Below are 18,996 nucleotides of genomic sequence, written 5' to 3'. Positions count from 1 at the left end.
TTGTGGAATCTGGAAAGCCCGCCCAGCGGGTGAACCCGGACCGGCCCTCCCCTCCCCCTCCTATCGCCGCAGGCCTGGCAGGGCTGGCGACTCCTCTCCGAACCCCGCGGCCTTAACCGCAGAGCAGCTAGGGCGCTAGGGCGCTAGGGCCCCAGCCGCTGTCGGCCCCGCCCCGAGCCCCGCCCCCGAGCCCCGCCCCCCTCGGACCCCGCCCCCCAGCGCGCGGCCTGCATCTCCCAGGAGCCCCTTCGGCTGCCACTCTTCGGAAAGGAAGTGGCCTCGGCCGGCGGGTTTGGGGGCGGGCAGGGAAACAGCAGTTAAAGCCCGGCTCTCATTGGGCAGCGGCCGCTGGAGGCCGGCCGGAGGCGGGACTTCCGCTCGCTCGGGTGTACGTCAGGCTGGAGGCGGAAGCGCAGCGGGGGCGGGAAGGTTGTAGAGCCGCACGTTGGGCTCTGTTTGCAGGTCTCTAAGTGGTCGCGCCCCCTTTGAGAGAGCGGTCGGACGGCGCGGACCGGCCTGGGCGCTCTGGAGGCCCCGGTAAGTAGGCCCGCCCCACGGCGCCGGGGGACGGAAGTGCGCGGCCCCGGCGCTGACCTGCCGCCGCTGTCCTTGCGGCCACGGGGCAGCGGCCTCCTCGGCTTCCTCGCTGCCCCGCGCCCAGCCTGGCCTCCACGCCCGCCTGCAAGGACCCCTTGGGGCGCTGGTGCCGCCCTGTCGCCCCCCTGCCGCCCCCCTGCAGAACCTTCCCCCTCACTAGGTGGCCCTGTTTCCTGTCGTCGCCACCGGCTCGGCTCGCCCGGTGCTTCTGCCCCGGGAGCACCTCGGCATATTTTGTTCCAAGCCCGAGTGTGCTTGCGAGCCCTCGCGCTCTTCCCGGGTTGCCCCGAAGCCCGCCCTCGTCACGCCAGGGGACTCCGTGCCTCGCTGCTGCCGGAGCACCGTTGGGCGCCTTTTAAAGAGCGCGTTGGTTGAACGTGTTAGGGTGGTCGTCCGCCCGAGGGCCCGTCTTCTCGCTGGACTGCTTGCTCCCCGAGGGCAGCAGGACGGCCTTGCCCACTCGCGATCTCCCCAAAGCCTGATACAAAACCCACGACGTTGGGAAACGAAACAGCCCAAAGTATTCGTCCTGGCTTCTGGGGCCTGGGGCACGGCTCTCCCCATCTGTAAGACGGCGATGAGTAAGATAATTTCAAGCATCTTACGCATTGTATGGTGCCGAGGATGTACTTGATAAATTCCAGGCGTTACGTTTTCTTTCTTAGCTTTCAGCATACACAGTAGCTACTGGATTTTTTAAAGATTTTATTTATTTATTCATGAGAAACACAGAGAGGCAGAGACACAGAGGGAGATTATTTATATATATATATATATATATATATACACACACACACACACACACACATATATATATATATATTTTTTTTTAAGTTTATTTACGACAGACAAACACACACACACAGAGGCAGAGACACAGGCAGAGGGAGAAGCAGGCTCCATGCAGGGAGCCCGACGTGGGACTCGATCCCGGGTCTCTAGGATCACGCCCTGGACCCAAGGCAGGTGCTAAGCCACTGAGCCACCCAGGCCGCCCATCTGGATATATTTTTTTAAGTGCATCAGGAAGGACCATAAAGGAGTGATTTTTTTTTTCTTTCTTCCTAGCATCGATCATATTAATGTTCTCGATTGGCTGATTCATTTGGTAGTGTGTGGTGAATACGGCGTAATGCTGTACGTTGAAGACAGTAATGCTAAATGTTGGTATCAACATCTCAACATCGTCTGCAAAAGTCAACATTTAACCTTAACGTTCTAATGAAATACTTGAAGGGCTTGCAGAATCTAAATTTGTGACTTAAGTCTGTGCCACTTTTCAGGTGTGTATTTCTGAAGCGATGAAGGAACGGAAAACGTTTTATTGTAGGGAGGCTAGCTGTTCCTGACAACTTATAGTTTGTTGTTAAATATGATGCATTTTATATATGTGTACATATATATATATATATATATTTTTTTTTTTTTTTTTTAACAGGTAATTGTAAAGTGCTGACCAGTTGCCATTGAACATAGTTGAAACAAAATAGAAGATAATGGCAGCAAACCCTTCAGGACAAGGTAATGCATGCTGGAACTTGTTATTACTAGGATTTTTCCCCCCTTTTAATAAACGTGTTTTGATAGAAAAGTTAGGATAGGGCAGCTACTGTAGTCAATAAAAAATGAATAGCAAAGTAAAAACCCAGTATTTGAAGTCCAACATTGTATCAGATATATAACATTCTTAATAGCTATTAATCCTATGTTTTACCCTGTGTTAAGATTATTCACATTGTAAACCTTAGGTCCTCCTCTGACATCTGTGTTCTCTTCTACTTGAAATCAGAGCCACTTTTAAGGTTATATTGTCACCAGGCAGTATCCATGCCTTTGCCTTCATTTGCCCTAGAAACTTTTGTACACATCACCTCTGTTTAGAAGCTCTCTAAAGCAAAGCAAATCAGACGCATCCTAGAGAAGTCTTTATTTAAAAACAAATTTTAAAAAATAAAATTTAATCTCTGGAAAGTATTAAATCCCATTCTCTAAGTTGTGTCCTGCTTCAAAACTTGAAGCAAACCTCTTTTTTTCCTTTCCCTGTCAACTCTGAACTATTGTTTGACCCGTATTTTTATTATTTCTGTTCTGATTTTTTTTTGCCCTTAGTTTTGTCTTAATTTTGTCTTCGTATAAATGTAACCATAAAGCATGTTCTTGTGTCCAGCTCCTTCACTCACTAAAGTGTGAGTTTCATCCATGTTGTGTCATGTGTCAGGAGTTCATTCTGTTTATCATGGAGTTCTCTTCTACTGTATGTATTTACCACCATTTTTTTTTTAATTGGTTCTCCTGTTTAGGGGCTTTGGGGGTTGTCTCAGTGTGGGCCATTGTGAGTGGAGCTGCTTTGAATATTTGTTTATGTCTTTTTGTAGATATTTGGATTAATAGCTGAGTTTATTATTAACTTTTTGAAAAACTGCCAAACCTTTTCCCACACTGGCTATACCAATTTACATTCCCTCTGGCAATGTGTGAAAATTCTGGGTACTCTCTATATAATGTTCTAGGTCTTCTAATTTTAGCCATCTTGGAGGATGTGAAGCGACATCTCATTGTATTAACTTGCATCTCCCAGATGACAGATGTTGAGCTCTTCTTTGTAACTACTTGCCGTCATAAATTTTCTTTTCTTATTTTTTAAATTGTTCATTTTTTAAAAATTGGCTTATTTTTATCATTAGGTTTTCTTCTTTTTAGAATCTAGATCCAGGTCCTTTGTCACTGCTAATTGCATCATCTGAATCATCTTGGAGTTGGTTTCTGTTGACTGCTTTTTTTTTTTTTTTTTTTTTGGAGTGTAGGTCACATTTTCTTTTTACTTACTATACTTAGTGATTTGTTATTGGATACTGGATATTATGACTAAGACACTGTGGAGACTCTGGCTTCTTTTGTATTGCTCTGACATGTAATTTTTGTTCTAGCAAATGCAAGCCCTCAACTCAGAGTTGTCTTCCGTGTGATGGGCAGTAGCTGAAATCTGTGCTCAGTCTTTTTAGCTTCTAGCTGCTGCTTTATTGCTGGATCCTTCTGGGGTCTCCATATGTGTAGTTTAGTCAGGAAGCAAAAACTTTGCTTTACTCCTTCTGCCTTTCCCTCTGGGGTTTCTCCACGCTGCCAGCCCTGAACTGTCTGTCCTCTGATACCTCAAAGCCAGTAAGGTCAGACTATCCAAGCTGTTTGTGAATTGAACAAAAGATCACAAATTTCCAAATATCAATAGGTGCAGTTTCTGCTTGATTTTGGTCAGTTTCTAGTGCTTTCAAATAATGAATTTTTAATCTTTTGTCTGGAATTTATTTTTTACTTATTTAAGATTTTATTTATTCATGAGAGACACAGAGAGAGAAGCAGAGACATAGGCAGAGGGAGAAGCAGGCTCCCTATGGGGAGCCCAATGTGGGACTTGATCCCAGGACCCCAGGATCACAACCTGAGCCAAAGGCAGATGCTCAATCACTGAGACAACCAGGTGCCCTTTGTCCAGAATTTATAATTAAACTGTGGCAGGGTTAGTGTAACCAAACTACCTGCTACTACTAGAAGTTGGAAGTCTGCTGTTTCATTGTATATAAATCTCGTTTAGTGTATTAGTTGCATTGAGGGCACACTAAAGGTTGCATAAGTTTTATAGAAGTGTACTATTGTAAAAAGCTAGCCTTGGTGACAGTTGTAACTACCTAATACTATTCTGTTCTCTAAAATAACCACATTTGTGTGCTCTATGCATTAATTACAGGCCAACACTGACTTCTGATCTTTGATCTCTTCTTTTCATCAAAGTTACCAGGTGAAAAATAATTTGATTTAAGCCAAAATGAAAACAAAGAGATGTCTATTTTGGAAGACAAATATGGCTGCTAAAAATCCCACAGTTCAGTCTAGGCAAAACTAAATTTAAAATTATCCATTTGTTCTAATAGCACAATAATTGAGATTTGCAATTTGCTGGTTATTTATTTTTATAGCATTTGCAATAAAATGCGGTCATTTTTAGGGTTGCCTTTGATTGATATCATATTTGCTGTGAAACATCCTCTAATCTAAATAGAAATGAATTTAGATTAGCCTTTTGGCTTTTGTTCTTTTGTCAGTGATTTTGTTGGTGTCCTGAGCTGCTCTTGGGCACCAGCAGAGGGAGTCCATATCCTGCTCTGTAGACTCCTAGTGAAAAATTTTAAAATTCTTACCTATTTGGATCTATTGCATTTTATTTTCTATATTAAATTATTTCTTTACTCTTTACGTGTATAGGAACTACTTAGTACAGAGACTGAATGCCAAGTGGTGTAATTATCTTAACAATGATAACTGAAAGAACCATGACTTAGGAAAAAAAATCCTGATCTGTACATTGCAATTAATTAATGTCTCTGGTGTAGGAGACAGAATCCCATTGTGTTCACTGAGCCCTCGAGCAGATCTAGTCTGTCATAGTGTGGTAGCAGTCAGGACTGCTAAATGCCATAAGCTCTTGGCACACAGTCACTGAAGTCTCCTTAGCTTCCATCGTACTATGGAAGATTTGGTTGGTTCTTAATGGCTACTTGATTGCTAAGTCATGTTCTGAGAATTTTATTTATTTATTTTATTTTATTTTATTTTATTTTATTATTTTATTTTATTTTATTTTATTTATTTTATTTTATTTTATTTTATTATTTTATTTTATTTTATTTTGATTTTATTTATTTATTCATGAGAGAGAGAGGCAGAGACACAGGCAGAGGGAGAAGTAGGCTCCATGCAGGCTCCATGCAGGGAGCCTGACACGGGACTCCATCCCGGGTCTCCAGGATCAGGCCCTGGGCTGAAGGCAGCACTAAACCACTGAGCCACCGGGGTTGCCCTGTTCTGAGAATTTTAATATGTAGAGGCAGATTGTCAAACTGGAATTTGGCCAGGGTACAATGTAAAGAATCTTTCATTATTGGTAAATACTAAGGTCCTATGATCATGTGGTGGCAGTTGGATTGGTCCAACCTCATTTCAAACACACAGAAACCTGGTAAAATACTAAGAACTGTGAATTTTTTTCTTTGATTCTCTTATTTTCTAGTTATCTTTCAATGTTTATAGTAATAACTACAAGCCCTGCAGATCAGGTGATGGAAAGTATTGATTTGGAGTTATTCTGGATGCTCTTAGTTGTGATTTCAGGGTGCTAGGTAGGAGTGGGGTGGGAGGTCTCTTGCTTGATCTCAGGCCCAAATACAAGTCTTACCCCAAACCATCTATGGTCAGGATGAAAAGCAAGGAATGCTACCTCTCAATTAAGATGTAAATTAAAATTTGCACTGATGTGTAAAAATAATTAAAAATTCTTGTGTTTGTACCTTTTTAAAGAGGAAAATGTGGATGCAAAGATGCAATTTGCAGTAGGTTTTTAAAGCTGGCTTTCTTTTCATGTCATTTTTAACAGCAAAGGCAAAGAGTACAGTATTTTTCTGATGTTCTAGGAATGATCTGTAAGCCTCAGGTTGAAATAGGGATGAAACGAGGTTGATGTAGAATAGGTTATTAAGTAGCTTCAGATCATGTATATAGTTGGGAGAGAGTTTGAGATCCCTAGGCCCATTCTGACTGGCCTTGGGAGGCCTGTCATGTGAGTGTAGCCTAGAAAGCCGCATGCTAATCAGTTGTATTCTTTGTAATGAAAAACTCTGCACTGAGAGTGAATTGTCAGAATGGGGCTGAGAAGCATCTAGCAATGTTAACTAATACAGAATGCTAGATAATGACAATAATTGGTATTTATTAAGCAATTGCCACACAGCACGCTATATGCTAGGTATTTTACTTCTATTTTCTGTTTTTAAGCAGAAAATCCTTGTTGTGAAATGGGTGTAGGAATTTATCGGTAAGAGGAAAAGAAAAATGAGTGATGAGGGAAAGTTGGTTCAAAAGGAAGGTAAAGATGATTCATCATGTTGTTTAGCTAGCTCTGAAATGGGGAGAGAAAGTGGCAGTATCTTACAAGAACTAAGTCCTTGAGGACTGAGTGAGAACTTGAAAATGGGGAGGTCACCTGAATAGACATTAAGATCCATTCCTTTCCTTTGATGTGTGTTTTCAGTAAAGTCCAAAAAGTAGCTAAGAGTTGAATAATTTTTCTGATCTTACTAGATATAAGAAGTGTTTGCCATCAACTAGATACCAAAAGGACTAATTATTGATACTAATCAACTCACATTAACTTAATAATGTTATATTCTTTCGTTCTGCTATGACTTAGACATCAAGCAGTCCCCCCTAGATGAGGTTTGAGCTTTAGCCACTGAATACATTATATATATCATTAAGAAGTGTGGTAGGCAAAATGATCCCCCCACTTCATAATCCCCAGAACCCGTGACTATGTTACCTTCTCTGGCAAAAGAACTCAGCACATGTGATGAAGGTTAAGGGCCTTGAAATGGGAAGATTATCCTGGATTATCCAGGTGGGCCCATATTAATCACATGAATCCTGAAAAGCAGCAATTTTTTTTTCCTAGCTGTGGTCAGAGAGAGAAATGAAGAAGGGTCAGAGGGATACAGTGTTGCTGGGTTTGAAGGCAGAGAAAGAATACCAGGATCCAAGGAACTCAGGCAGCTTCTAGAAACTGGAAAAGGCAAGGAAACAGATTCTTCACCAGAGGCTCCAGAAAGAAATGGAGCCCTGGATGTTAGTCCAGTAAGATCCCAAAACTGCAGAACCGTGAGATAATAGATTTGTGTTGTTTTAAGCGACTACATTTATAGTAATTTGTTACAGCAGCAATAGAAAAATAGGATAATTCACCATTTAACTATATGAGCCGAAAATCTAGGAGCCATCCATGACTACTTCTTCATCATTCTTTACTTCATATTTACTCTTTCAGTGTCCTGTTGATTTAACTTCCTAAATAGCTCTTGGATCTGTTCCAATCTTTCCATTTCCCTGGCCCATAACAACTTTTGTCATCTCCAGTTTGTTCCACTGTCATAGTCTCCTGTTTCCTTTTGTCTAGCCTATTCTCAACACTGCAACCACTGCTCTTTTTATAGGGGAAAGTGTTATTTTCCCCCAATCCCTAATGAGCTTACTTATTTGTCCTTTAGATTTCAGTTCAAGCATTACTTTTTCTGGAAGCCTTTACTGCTCCCCCTACTCCCAGTCTAGATCAAGTTTATTCAACATTGATTCCCACAGTAATATTGTTATAAATGCTTACAGAATTTTCTTTCTTTATTTCAGACTACTCATCTTAGATTCTAAGTATACATTCATTGGTGTAATTATTTGATCATCTCTATCCTCACTGGACTGTTTGAGAACCATGAGAGCTAGAATCATGTCAAGTTTTGGCTCATCATTGTATCCTTAGAACCTATCTAGTGCCTGTATACGATGGATACACAGTAAATATATGTTGATTCAATAAATAACTTAAAACATGTTAAACTAATAGTGCCATAGTGACTTTCCTTTAATACTAAACGGGTATCTTAAGTATGATACATTGATTTAATGTATAGTTGTGAAGAGTATATAGCCTGTAGGATAGCCACTTGAAAAGATTTGAATAATATATTAAATGTCTTTTAAAATATTGTTGTGAAAGCAATTTATCAACTGTAATTGGAAAGCAGATTATCCATAACTCCACTGATCAAACAAAATAATTTTCATTCTTTTAGAATATTTTTTCCAATAAAAAGAATTCCAGTTAGTGCTTATTTAACTGTGGTAGAGCTATTCATGTAAAGTGATAATCAGCTGGTAGGTTTTAAATACGATTTGATGTGATGCTTGTTCCTCAGGAATGTTTTTAGTGACAAAAAAAAAAGTGTGGGAGTTATATGTTTCTATGAACGAACGTAGAAGTGAGAATATATATGATTGTGAAAGGAGATAGGGTTATAGTTCTAAAAGTAGAAATATTTTTGAGTGTGCTGCTTTATTATAAGATAATTTTATTAGGAGAAGGTTAATTATAAAGGAATATTAAGTACTGTACATGAGATAAATATTTTTAACACTCTCATGCTTCTAAGAACGTAAAAGTTACATGTAACTATGATATGTGCAAAAGAATGTAAAAGTAAAATGTTAAATTATGGCAAGCGATGGGTGTGTGTTTTAAAAAAAAAACTCATGTAGTGAGTGTAATAAAAGTTAGTTAAATGTTACCTATTGATGTGGTAGTTAGAGTTCATTGGTATAAACCCTGAAGGTGGGAGAGTCTTACTATAGAACATTATACTTCAAATAACCAGATAGATTACCTAGTTTGTGCCTTAAGTTTCAAATTTGAAATAAGCTATTATTATTCCCTAAGTGCTGTCTGTTGACTTTTATAGTTTTATAATAAGTATTTTGTGCAAAACAGACATGTAACATAATACTATATTGTTTTTTTAAAAAAAATCAAGAAGGAAGCATAGGTTTCAGGACCTTTAGACAAGATCAGAAATAAAAGCCTAAGAGATCTTACCATACCCTTTCTCTGTAAAGTAGCCTTTATGGCTCTCAGCCTCATGTAGATACACATTAAGATCTAGAAAATTATGCAAAATATAATTTTGCTTGATTAGACTGGAAAAGGAATTGAGAAGGGAAGTTATTTTAGAGACTTGAGGATGTAAAATTTGTTGGACTAGGTGACTTGTTAAATGTGAGTAGTAAGAGGGAGAGATTATAAGGATAAAACTTGGGCTTCTGGGTGGGAGTATGGAGCACTAAATGACATAACAGTGATAAAGCATTTTCCCATCTTCACCAGGGAGGGAAGGCTATGGGCTCGCCCACTCCAGTGACCCCGTGTTTAAATACTTTAGTGAGTTCTTTAAAGTACGTGGAATCCATGATCTTGTACATGGAAAAAAATACTCCTCACTGCTCATAATTTAATTAAAGGTGTATTAAACCTACACTCATCTAACACAGTAACTTCAAAACTGAAAATTTTTAAACATTTAGAATTGTTTATAGCTTAAACAAGTTAAATTCTCCTTTATAGTTTAAATTAGAATTATAATTAATGTGACTGTAATACTTCATGATTGCAAAATTTAGTACACTTAAATCTATTTTAAAATATTAACCCATTGGTTTAATTAATTTACTCTTTCTGTACTTGTTTTTTGTATCTTCCTGGGATTATAGTGATCTTCCCAGATTCTTATTTCTGTGCTTTCCAGGATTATAGTAATCTTTCTATACCTTCCTAGGGTTACAGTAATTTTACCACTACCAAAACAAAACAAAATTTCAGGTAAGTCAAGATTTAGCGTTTTTTGATTAAGTTTGATTCTCAGCCAAAACACAAGATTTGGTTATGCCTTAGATGATTTAAAAGCTGTGTTGGTGTGCACTGAGTCCCTTCTATATTAAACTTTACCTGCTGGGTTAATGGGATTTTTTTTTTTAAGCTCATGCCTGTCTCATAGATTTTTAGTTTCTTGCAACCTGGAGTTGTCCTTAAGTGAAATACTCCCATGTTCTGTTTTCATTATGAATTGTCCTTTTCTGGTAGCTTTATTACCATGATTTAATACATTTCATCTCCCAAGAGGTCAGGGATCATTAGGTCTGTACAGTTAGCTCTTTTTAGGAATTTCACTAATTCATCCAGTTAGAGCTAACAGTTTCTGCTTGGTCATTGTGTGACGTGGATGCTCATCACAACTGGGTCTCCTTTTTAAATGGTGTGTGTGTGTGTGTGTGTGTGTGTGAGAGAGAGAGAGAGAGAGAGAGAGAGAGAGAACCTGTGCTGAATCCACCTCTCTTGTGGATTCTTGGTCCCTATCCTGCTCTTCTGGAACTATTTGGCTTAGCCCCCAGTTCCCTGTATCTACCCCTTCCTCCATGTACCTAAGCAAAAAAGTATACAGCTATACTTCAGAAACAGACATGTACTTAATAGGAGAAACAAACCTCTAAATGTTAATGCTAACCTATTAACTGTAATTACTACAAATGACCTAATTATTATAATAACTTATTTTCACCCTTCTTTACAACTATATTTTTATGTATTTTTAACTTTTCCTTTTGTATCTTATTATGAAGCCATGGCGTATCATAGATTCAATATGTTCCATTCAGCTATAATTATTATTCTCTTTTTAATGTTCCAATTGTGACAGCCTGGCTAACCTCAAATTGGCTTCTTTGTTCTTTCAGCACTACCCTGGATGTTTTAAAAAAAAAAAAAACTTCTTGCTCTCTGACAAGATGTTCCAGGCCCATCTCTTGATTTTTTTTTTTTCTACCCTAAGACATGCAACTAGTACTCTGCTCAGAACTCTGGTTCCTTTTCACAGAGGATAGACAATTGGAAATAACATATGTAAGCTTAAACACATTGAAGAGCACTGAAAAGCTCAATTGTGCTTGTATTTATCTGAACATTATTGATCAAATTATCTTCATGTAATCTTTTTAATGCTTTGTACATACAATTTCTATGTATATACAGTTTCTTTTTTTTTAATTTTTTTAATTTTTTTATTTATTTATGATAGTCACAGAGAGAGAAAGAGAGGCAGAGACACAGGCAGAGAGAAGCAGGCTCCATGCACCGGGAGCCCGACGTGGGAATCGATCCTGGGTCTCCAGGATCGCGCCCTAGGCCAAAGGCAGGCGCCAAACCTCTGCGCCACCCAGGGATCCCTATATACAGTTTCTTTACTGATACCCTAAAATATTACTTGCAAACAAATTAATCTTGAGAGTAATGTTTCTGTAAACAGCACATCAGTACTTTCAAGTGTGGTTATTTATTTTGCTCACCACATAATTTAGACACTATCAGATTTTTAAATTTACTTTTCAGGACTTTTTATATTTACAGTATCTCTAAATTTTTACAAAGATGGAACTATTTAATTATCTTCTAAGAATGCATTGGCCTCTTCTGAGAAGTGGGAAAAAGTCTTGTCCTAGAGTTAGAAACACACCTAATGGTGTGACTTGCTTTAAATATATACAACTTTGGGGACACCTGGGTGGCTCAGTCAGTTATGCATCTGCTTTTTGGCTCAGGTCATGATCTCAGGTCCTGGGACCAAGCCCCACATCAGGCTCTTTGCTCAGTGAGGAGTCTTCCTCTCCCTCTGCCCCTCCCCCTGCTGATACACACACACACACACACACACACACTCTCTCTCTCTCTCTCAAATAAATAAACAAAATCTTTAAAAAATATAAATAAAATGGAGAGTATGGATTGATGGGGAGAAGCCGAGAGAAGGTGAAAAATGTATGGCAAAGAAATAGGAAGCTATTGCAGTGAACCAGGTAAGAGAGGAGAGTGTCTTAGACTAAAGTAGCATCAGTGGGGATTTGAGAGCCATATATTTTTAATTTTTATTTTGAAATAGGCAAGAAGTTGCAAAGACAGTCTAGAGAGGTCTCAGGTACTTTTTACCAAGTTTCCCTCAATGGTTGCATCTCCTATAATATGATATAAAAAGCTAGAGTTTGATATTGGATACACAGTACATGTATATCCTTCCGTGTTATTTTACCCCACAGGAACCCTGCTTCTCCCTCTCCCTCTCTCTCTGCCACTCCCCCTGCTTGTCTTCTCTCAAATAAATTAATAAAGTCTTTATTTTTTTTTTTTTTTTTTTTTTTTTTTTTAATAAAGTCTTTAAAAATATGTGTGCAAATCCATATATACAAATAGGAGAGTGCTACTTTTCTCTGGAAAGCATTCTTCATTTTACAGAGAACTCACCTTGTGGTTCATTTTCCAGTCTTTTATCTTTCCATTTGTTTTCTTCTAAATTAGGGATCCAACTCAAATGCCCACAGGCATATAAACAAGTCTAATAAGGACTATAATAAGCTAGGGAGTGCTGATGTCTTTGTAATGTGAGGAAATAGTAATGATCATTTCTTCATTCTAGTTAATTTTTACTATGGAGGTACCCAAGATCCCTTCTTGCCAGTGCTTGAGATATATCAAGAGAAGCAAGAAATTTGAGGATTTTGTTTACATTCTCTCAGTGTTTACATCTTGACATTTAATTCCGATTTGATTTGATTTGATTGATTTTAGAGAGAGTGGGCACAGGGGAGAGGGTGGGGAGGGGCAGAGGGAGAGACTCTGAAGCAGACTCCCCACTGAGCGTGGAGTCAGACATGTGGGGCTCAATCTCCTGACCCTGAGATTATGACATGAGCTGAAACCAAGAGTCGGACACCTACAACTAAGCCACCCAGGTGCCCCTAATTCAGATTTTAAAAACCTAGTTGGATACTAGTCCTTGGCCAGGACTTTGCACCTTAGACTTATGTAATTTGAAGATCAGAATCAAGCCCCATATTAAGTAGTTGATAAAGGACACACCTTTTGCACCCCGTCTGTTACAATCCATTTCTCTCTCAGCATTGCTGGATGTAGTCAGTTGCAGTTCTTTGGTCTTTGAAAGACTGTGTGTCATTTCGGAATGAAAGCAGTTGAGAAAAAGAAATATTGTTTGGATCTGAGTATGTCTGTTGCTGTTTTCCTCCTGAAAACCTTGGTAATTACAGTTCCTTCCAAATCCTCAGTCCATATCTTACTTTGCCTCCATCCTGGGACTGTGCTGGGAAAGTTGCAGGGAAGCAGTAGGAGGTCGGTTTCACCATCTAGGGGGCTACTCTCTAGTGGGTTCTTTATCTTCTTAGAGAATAGAATTTGCTGTCTGGGTTTCTAGATGGCCTAGGTTTCTAAAAATAGCTCTAAAATGTTGTTTTTATTTCTCTCTCTGTGTGTCTCTCTTCCCCCTACCCCTGGTTTTTAGGTTTTCAAAACAAAAACAGAGTTGCAATCTTGGCAGAACTGGACAAAGAGAAAAGAAAATTACTAATGCAGAACCAGTCTTCAACTAATCATCCTGGAGCGAGGTATTGAAGAATAATGTGGTTTTTATATTTAGTGATATAAAAAATGTCTTGGACAAAATACTTCATGTGGGTTGGCAGACATTTGTCTCTCTCACATTGGAATTTACACGTTATGTTTTGTTTCCTAGTTAGATTTGAAAAAATTAGATGAATTGATTAGATCTTAAATAATTAAATTCTAACCAGAATATTTAATGTTCCCCACAGCCTACTTTAAAAAAAACGAAAAGGGTTTTGTGTGGTTTTGGTTTGTTACTGATATAATTGTCAACATCCCACTTTTTAAGCGTTCTGCAAAGCAGGGAACGTTTAGGTGGCTTAATCTTTATCGTGTTTGGTTTCTGCCTTCTTACATGATATTTAGCCACCACCCTGCCTTTCCTTTTTTTTTTTTTATTAAAGATTTTACTTACTTATTCATGAGAGACACAAAGAGAGGCAGAGACACAGGCAGAGGGAGAAGCAGGCTCCCTGTGGGGAGCCAGATGCAGGACTTGATCCCAGGACCCCGGGATCATGCCCTGAGCCGAAGGCAAATGCTCAACCACTGAGCCACCCAGGCAGTCACTTTTCCTAAGAACAGGTGCTCACCTCAGTCCCTTGTAATCTCATTGTAGCTAAAATCTGGTAGACCAAGATCCTTCCCTTATTAGATATCTGAGCACTGTTTGACACCACTGATCACTCCCTCCTTCCTAAAATACTCTTTCCTTGGCTTCCACTCATTCACTGTCACACAATTGTGATTTCTTTTGTAGACGTTTCTCCACTCTTATCTCATGAATGTCAGTGCCCCTCAGAGCTCAGTTTTCCATCCAGTTTGTCTTCTCACATCTTTTCACCAGTTGCATCACTTTCATCTAGTCTTTTCTCCAAGTCCCAAATCGCCTCTTGGACATCTCCATCCCTCTGTCCTCTAGGCATTTCAAACTTCATATGGCCCAAGCTGAACTCATCTTCCCTTCCCAAGCTCTGACTAACCACCTACTATTCTTGGGCTTCTTGTCTCAGTGAATGGCACAGATCTCGAAGTCAGAAGCATGGACTTTGTTTATTATTCCATTTCATTTCCATCTCCAAGCATTTGCCATTCTCTTATGTTTATACTTTGAAATGTGTCTCAAATCTGCCTATTTTTCTTCATTGCTACTGATGCCACCCAGCCCTGATGCCTGCTACTCCCGTTTCTTGCCTCAATTACTATAGCTGCTTCCTCCGTATTTCCCGTAGTCTTCAGTCCTCCTGAATATATTTATCAGTTGTGTCATGTTTTAATCTGGAAATCGAGAAAATTGGGATAAGCATTAGGATGTATATGAACCAGGAGTGTGACGGGCAGGTGCTTCCAGAGTGGCTTCATACAGGTGAGATGGTTCCAGTGCAGCTTCATGCAGCAGCTCAGTATGTGAGCAGTGCTCTGGACTCCCTCCAATTCTTCTTTCTGTCTTTCCCTGGGGGTCGGCAGCTCCCTAGTGGTCAAAATATGACTGCAGTAGTCTCTGCCTCACCCTACACTGAGCCACCTATCGAGACCAAAGCCAGAAAGGTTCCTGTCCTATGTTTCTTTTGTAAGAGGCTAGAGAATGTCCTCAGAAGCCTTCCAGCAGACGACCCATTGAGTCTAGTTGCCCAGAATTGTGTATCTTTCTCTTGCCTAAACCAGAAACCAGCAGGGGGAATGGCATTGTCTTACACCAATCAAAGTCCATCCCCTGAGGGATGAGCCTGGCCAGCCCTGAGGCATGGGACCAGCAATAATTGAACTAAGTTTGGATTCCATTAGCAAGACAGTAGGGAGAAAAATTGTTATTGAGGAGGTGACCAGCACTGTGTGCCTAGCAGTGGTCTTCCTGAGCCATCATGTGGTACTTGTGACCATGTCACTCCTCTGCTTATTATACTCTTTGGGTATCTCTTTTTACTGTGAGGATAAGGTCTGTATTTCTTAATTTATTTTCACAAGGCTCTTCATACCCTGTACCTGCCTTTTACCCCAATGTCATTTTTTGCCAACCCTCTTCATCTCCTTTCAACCCTGACCTCCGGTCCTGTTGAGCTCTTAATTTCTTCAGATACACCAAGGTCTTTTGCCCTGGGCTTTCGCGTGCTGTACCTTCTGCTTGAAACATTCAGTGCTTCTGTTTTCATCATAAATGTAGCCTTATGATAAGCTGGAGTACCTCGAATCAGTCTGAAAGTAGGGGACCATAAATCATCAAAAAAATAATAAAAAATAGAGGTAATTTGGAGCCCCAGTAAATAACATAGGCTTTTGTCATATAAATTAAACAGTGGGAGAAGGAAAAAAAAAGACTTCTTCTGGAAGGCCTTTTTCTATCCCTATAAAGAATATATAATGAAAAATGTAATTCAGAAGTAAGGAAGTTTCTACCTTCAACAGCCAAATAACTAAGATTCCCATTTTAGCATTGCACTCTCCAGACCCTCTCTTAATAAGGACTTCCGGGATCATGCTGAGCAGCAGCATATTGCAGCCCAACAAAAGGCAGCTTTGCAGGTGAGCAAAGTGTAACTGACAGTCTTGTCTTGTTGGAGATTTCCTGGGCCTTGGAAGCCAGCACAATTCCTATTTTGTATTTCAGTGGAGCAGTATCAATAAAAACGTTCCACACATAATTGCAATGGTTTTCTGATGTTCAGTCATGCCCAAAGGATTTGAAGGACCAATACAGCAGTGATGAAAGTGACTTTTATGGTTTTGACACAGTCATGATTGATTCTATGCTGTACCTGGCAAGAGACTGCTTTGTGTACAAAAGAGTTTAGGATATTGGGATGGACAGAATGATCTTAAAAGCTGAACTGGCCGGTTTACACTTTTTTTTTTTTTTTTTTTTTTAATTTGTCATGCTGTCATACCCCTTGATAATCTTACTGGTTTATTGTTGTTTGGCTTCTTTTTCAATGGTCAGCATACCACGTTGCCCAGGAAATGCTTAAAGACTAACTCCTTCCATAGGAATATGATAATCCATCTGCTTAAAAAAATATTGTTCTTCATAGAATGAACAACAGTTTTAGTATTAGAGTGATCTTGGATAGTTTTAACTAACATTCCCAGAGCCCTTGAACAAGCCATCATTACCTGTGCTTTTTAAACCTTAGAATCTCAGAATTGGAAGAGACATAAAAGATCATCTCACTTAAGGCAACCTAAAAACAGTCTTCCTTTCTGTAGTGACAGAGGGAGGTCACTGGTGGTTTTCTGTTACTTACATTCCAACAGTCTCTACCAAATATTGGTTATCTTCATCACCAGTAATCAGCTCCCTTCCCCACCCCACTCCATTCCCCTTCTTTCTTAAGCTCCTACTTTGTTGATCAAGAGCAGATTTGGGGGATCTTTGCTGCAAAGTTCTCCCCACTCCAAGGAACAAAGTAATTCATGCCTTTGACTCGTTATTGACTTTAGAGAATCACAGAGGACAGAGTGGGTCTGATAAATGAGTGCCTGGTACAGCTTGTTAATAAAAATACTTTATTACTGTCCATCTCCTGTGTATTTAAAACAAAATTAAGCAGCAACAGAACAAAATTAAGCAGCAACAGAACTGATTTTTATATCTTAAATTTACCTAATTTGGTCGTAAGCACTCAAAAAGGATAAGTAATTTGAATACCTTGGTTGAAAAATTGTGATTTTTAATAGCTTAATTGCCTTTTTTTTTTTTTTTTTTAAACTCTTGCCTAGCATGCACATGCACACTCATCTGGATACTTCATAACTCAAGACTCTGCATTTGGGAATCTTATTCTTCCCGTCTTACCTCGCCTTGACCCAGAATGAAGAAAATATTTGTAACAAAAGTAACCCTAATATCGGATGCCAAAGCTACTATCATTTAGTGCTATACAAACTATGACTTTCAGAATTTTGGTGAACTTTTATACTTTTTGCTTCTTTAAAAGAAAGGCATGCGTAAGTCAAAGCAGAAAAGGAGAGTCACCAGAAGGATGAGAGTTTTGGGAGCTATATTACCTGAGGAACTGATGATGCTACTTGTGACTGTTCTGGAACACAGTTTGATTTTTGACTCTAAATCAGACTCTGAATTGGATGGTCACATAAATTCACTCCCCACCCCCATTGGACTAATATATCATTGTCCACAGTAGACTTTCACGAACATTAATAGTACTTCACCTTAAAGAAATGAGGGTGCTTTTAAAAAAGTGAACCAATAGGCTTAAATAAGTTACATTCCTATTTGCTGTTTGTAGAATTTATATTCAACACGTCAGCCTGAAATATTCTCTGACTCGTAACTCCCTTCTTCTCCATTTTCAAAAAAAATCTAAGACAAGACTAAGTTACCAACCAGTCTTAAAAATCTTTTATAAACCCATGCTACTATAAATTATGTGACTAAATGATATTAAAAATAATTATAAGAAATATGGTGGCTTTAAAATTTGTACGTGCTTTTATTATTTAGTGTTAATCCACATATGGTGTCCCATGTTTTATTGTCCATTTTTGTTCTAATTAAAAAACATCCTCATTAAAAAGGGGCAAGCTGAGCCCCTTTTTAATTACTCTAAGGAGTTAGGTTAAGTTTCTCAACATGACACATCTTTAAGAGAATCTGGGCTGCTTAGTTAAGTATGCAGTCCTCCCACCTTACTGTAGTCCTAGAGAATTACAATCTCTAATTCAAGACAAAGTCTGAAAACCATGGGTAGGGAACTCAATTTTCCTTATATCTATATATCATAGATATATAAACTTATAGGTTTCTATGCCCTTGAAACTTAGCTAAAATTAGCTAAAATCTACGTCTTTTTTTTTTTTTACCTTTAATAGGATTGAAATTATATTTTATACTGTATCACAGTTGCAGTATTTAATATAACTACTTGTAATTGACCTTGTATTAACCTTGAGTCCCCATCATCTCTGGTGGTAGGATGAAATTTAAACTTAAAATTCCAGTTTGGGTCAATATTTAATTGAAGTTCATCTCCCTTTTCAAAGAGTTTCTTTCCTTCTTCCCTAGATATTTGCACTTACCACATAGCGGTTGGGTTAACGGCGTGTTAACCCAAACTAATTAAAGCAGGAGTGGAGAATTCTGGACTTGGCTGTGCCATTTAGATTCTTCCTCTTGAGAATTTGAACTGATTTTCTACGTTTGGGTGAGGCGACAGCTGTTCCCATTGTAATGATCACTGTCACAGCAAAGGCACCCTTACTCCCCACTGCTGAGGAGGTCCCCAGCTGCCTCTGCTCCTGTCCTGCCTCAGGTCCATCCCGCTCTTCTTGAGCCTTCTACAGGACCCCTCATTTTCTTGAATTGTTTTGACAGTGACTGTTCTGTGCAACCCATGACCTACCGACTGGCATGGTTCTAAATCTATCTACTGATGCTAAGGAGTTTAAAAATTTTTGGATTGTGTACTTTTTATGCTGTTGAAGCCTCAACCTAATGTGTGACTTTTATAACCTAGGTAAAGATGTTTTTTTCAGTGGTATCTTTTCTAATCTCTCCGCCTTTTAAATAGATGCTGTTA

General features: G+C 39.2%; 1 protein-coding gene across 5 annotated transcripts; it reads left to right on the top strand.

Moving 5' to 3' along the window:
• The first annotated feature begins 346 nt into the window (after positions 1–346).
• On the top strand, positions 347–17,881 carry LOC112649785 (INTS3 and NABP interacting protein). 5 transcript variants are annotated; one of them, XM_035696744.2, is made up of 7 exons: positions 885–1,178; positions 2,036–2,118; positions 7,822–7,985; positions 9,798–9,841; positions 13,362–13,464; positions 15,892–15,982; positions 17,177–17,881. In XM_035696744.2, the coding sequence occupies exons 3-7, from the start codon at positions 7,975–7,977 to the stop codon at positions 17,270–17,272; spliced, it is 345 nt and encodes a 114-aa protein (XP_035552637.1). In that variant the 5' UTR covers positions 885–1,178; positions 2,036–2,118; positions 7,822–7,974; the 3' UTR covers positions 17,273–17,881. The 5 variants fall into 5 exon arrangements, with proteins under 5 accessions (XP_025288011.1, XP_048947877.1, XP_035552637.1 ...); XM_049091920.1 differs by lacking the exon at positions 9,798–9,841 and having other exon boundaries at positions 882–1,178; XM_025432226.3 differs by lacking the exons at positions 885–1,178; positions 7,822–7,985; positions 9,798–9,841 and adding an exon at positions 347–537.
• The last annotated feature ends 1,115 nt before the right edge of the window (positions 17,882–18,996 follow it).

This window comes from Canis lupus, chromosome 11, assembly GCF_003254725.2.
Source record: "Canis lupus dingo isolate Sandy chromosome 11, ASM325472v2, whole genome shotgun sequence".
NCBI lineage: Eukaryota > Metazoa > Chordata > Mammalia > Carnivora > Canidae > Canis > Canis lupus.
The sequence above is the reverse complement of the archived record's forward strand: the minus strand, read 5'-3'. Positions and strand labels throughout refer to the sequence as shown.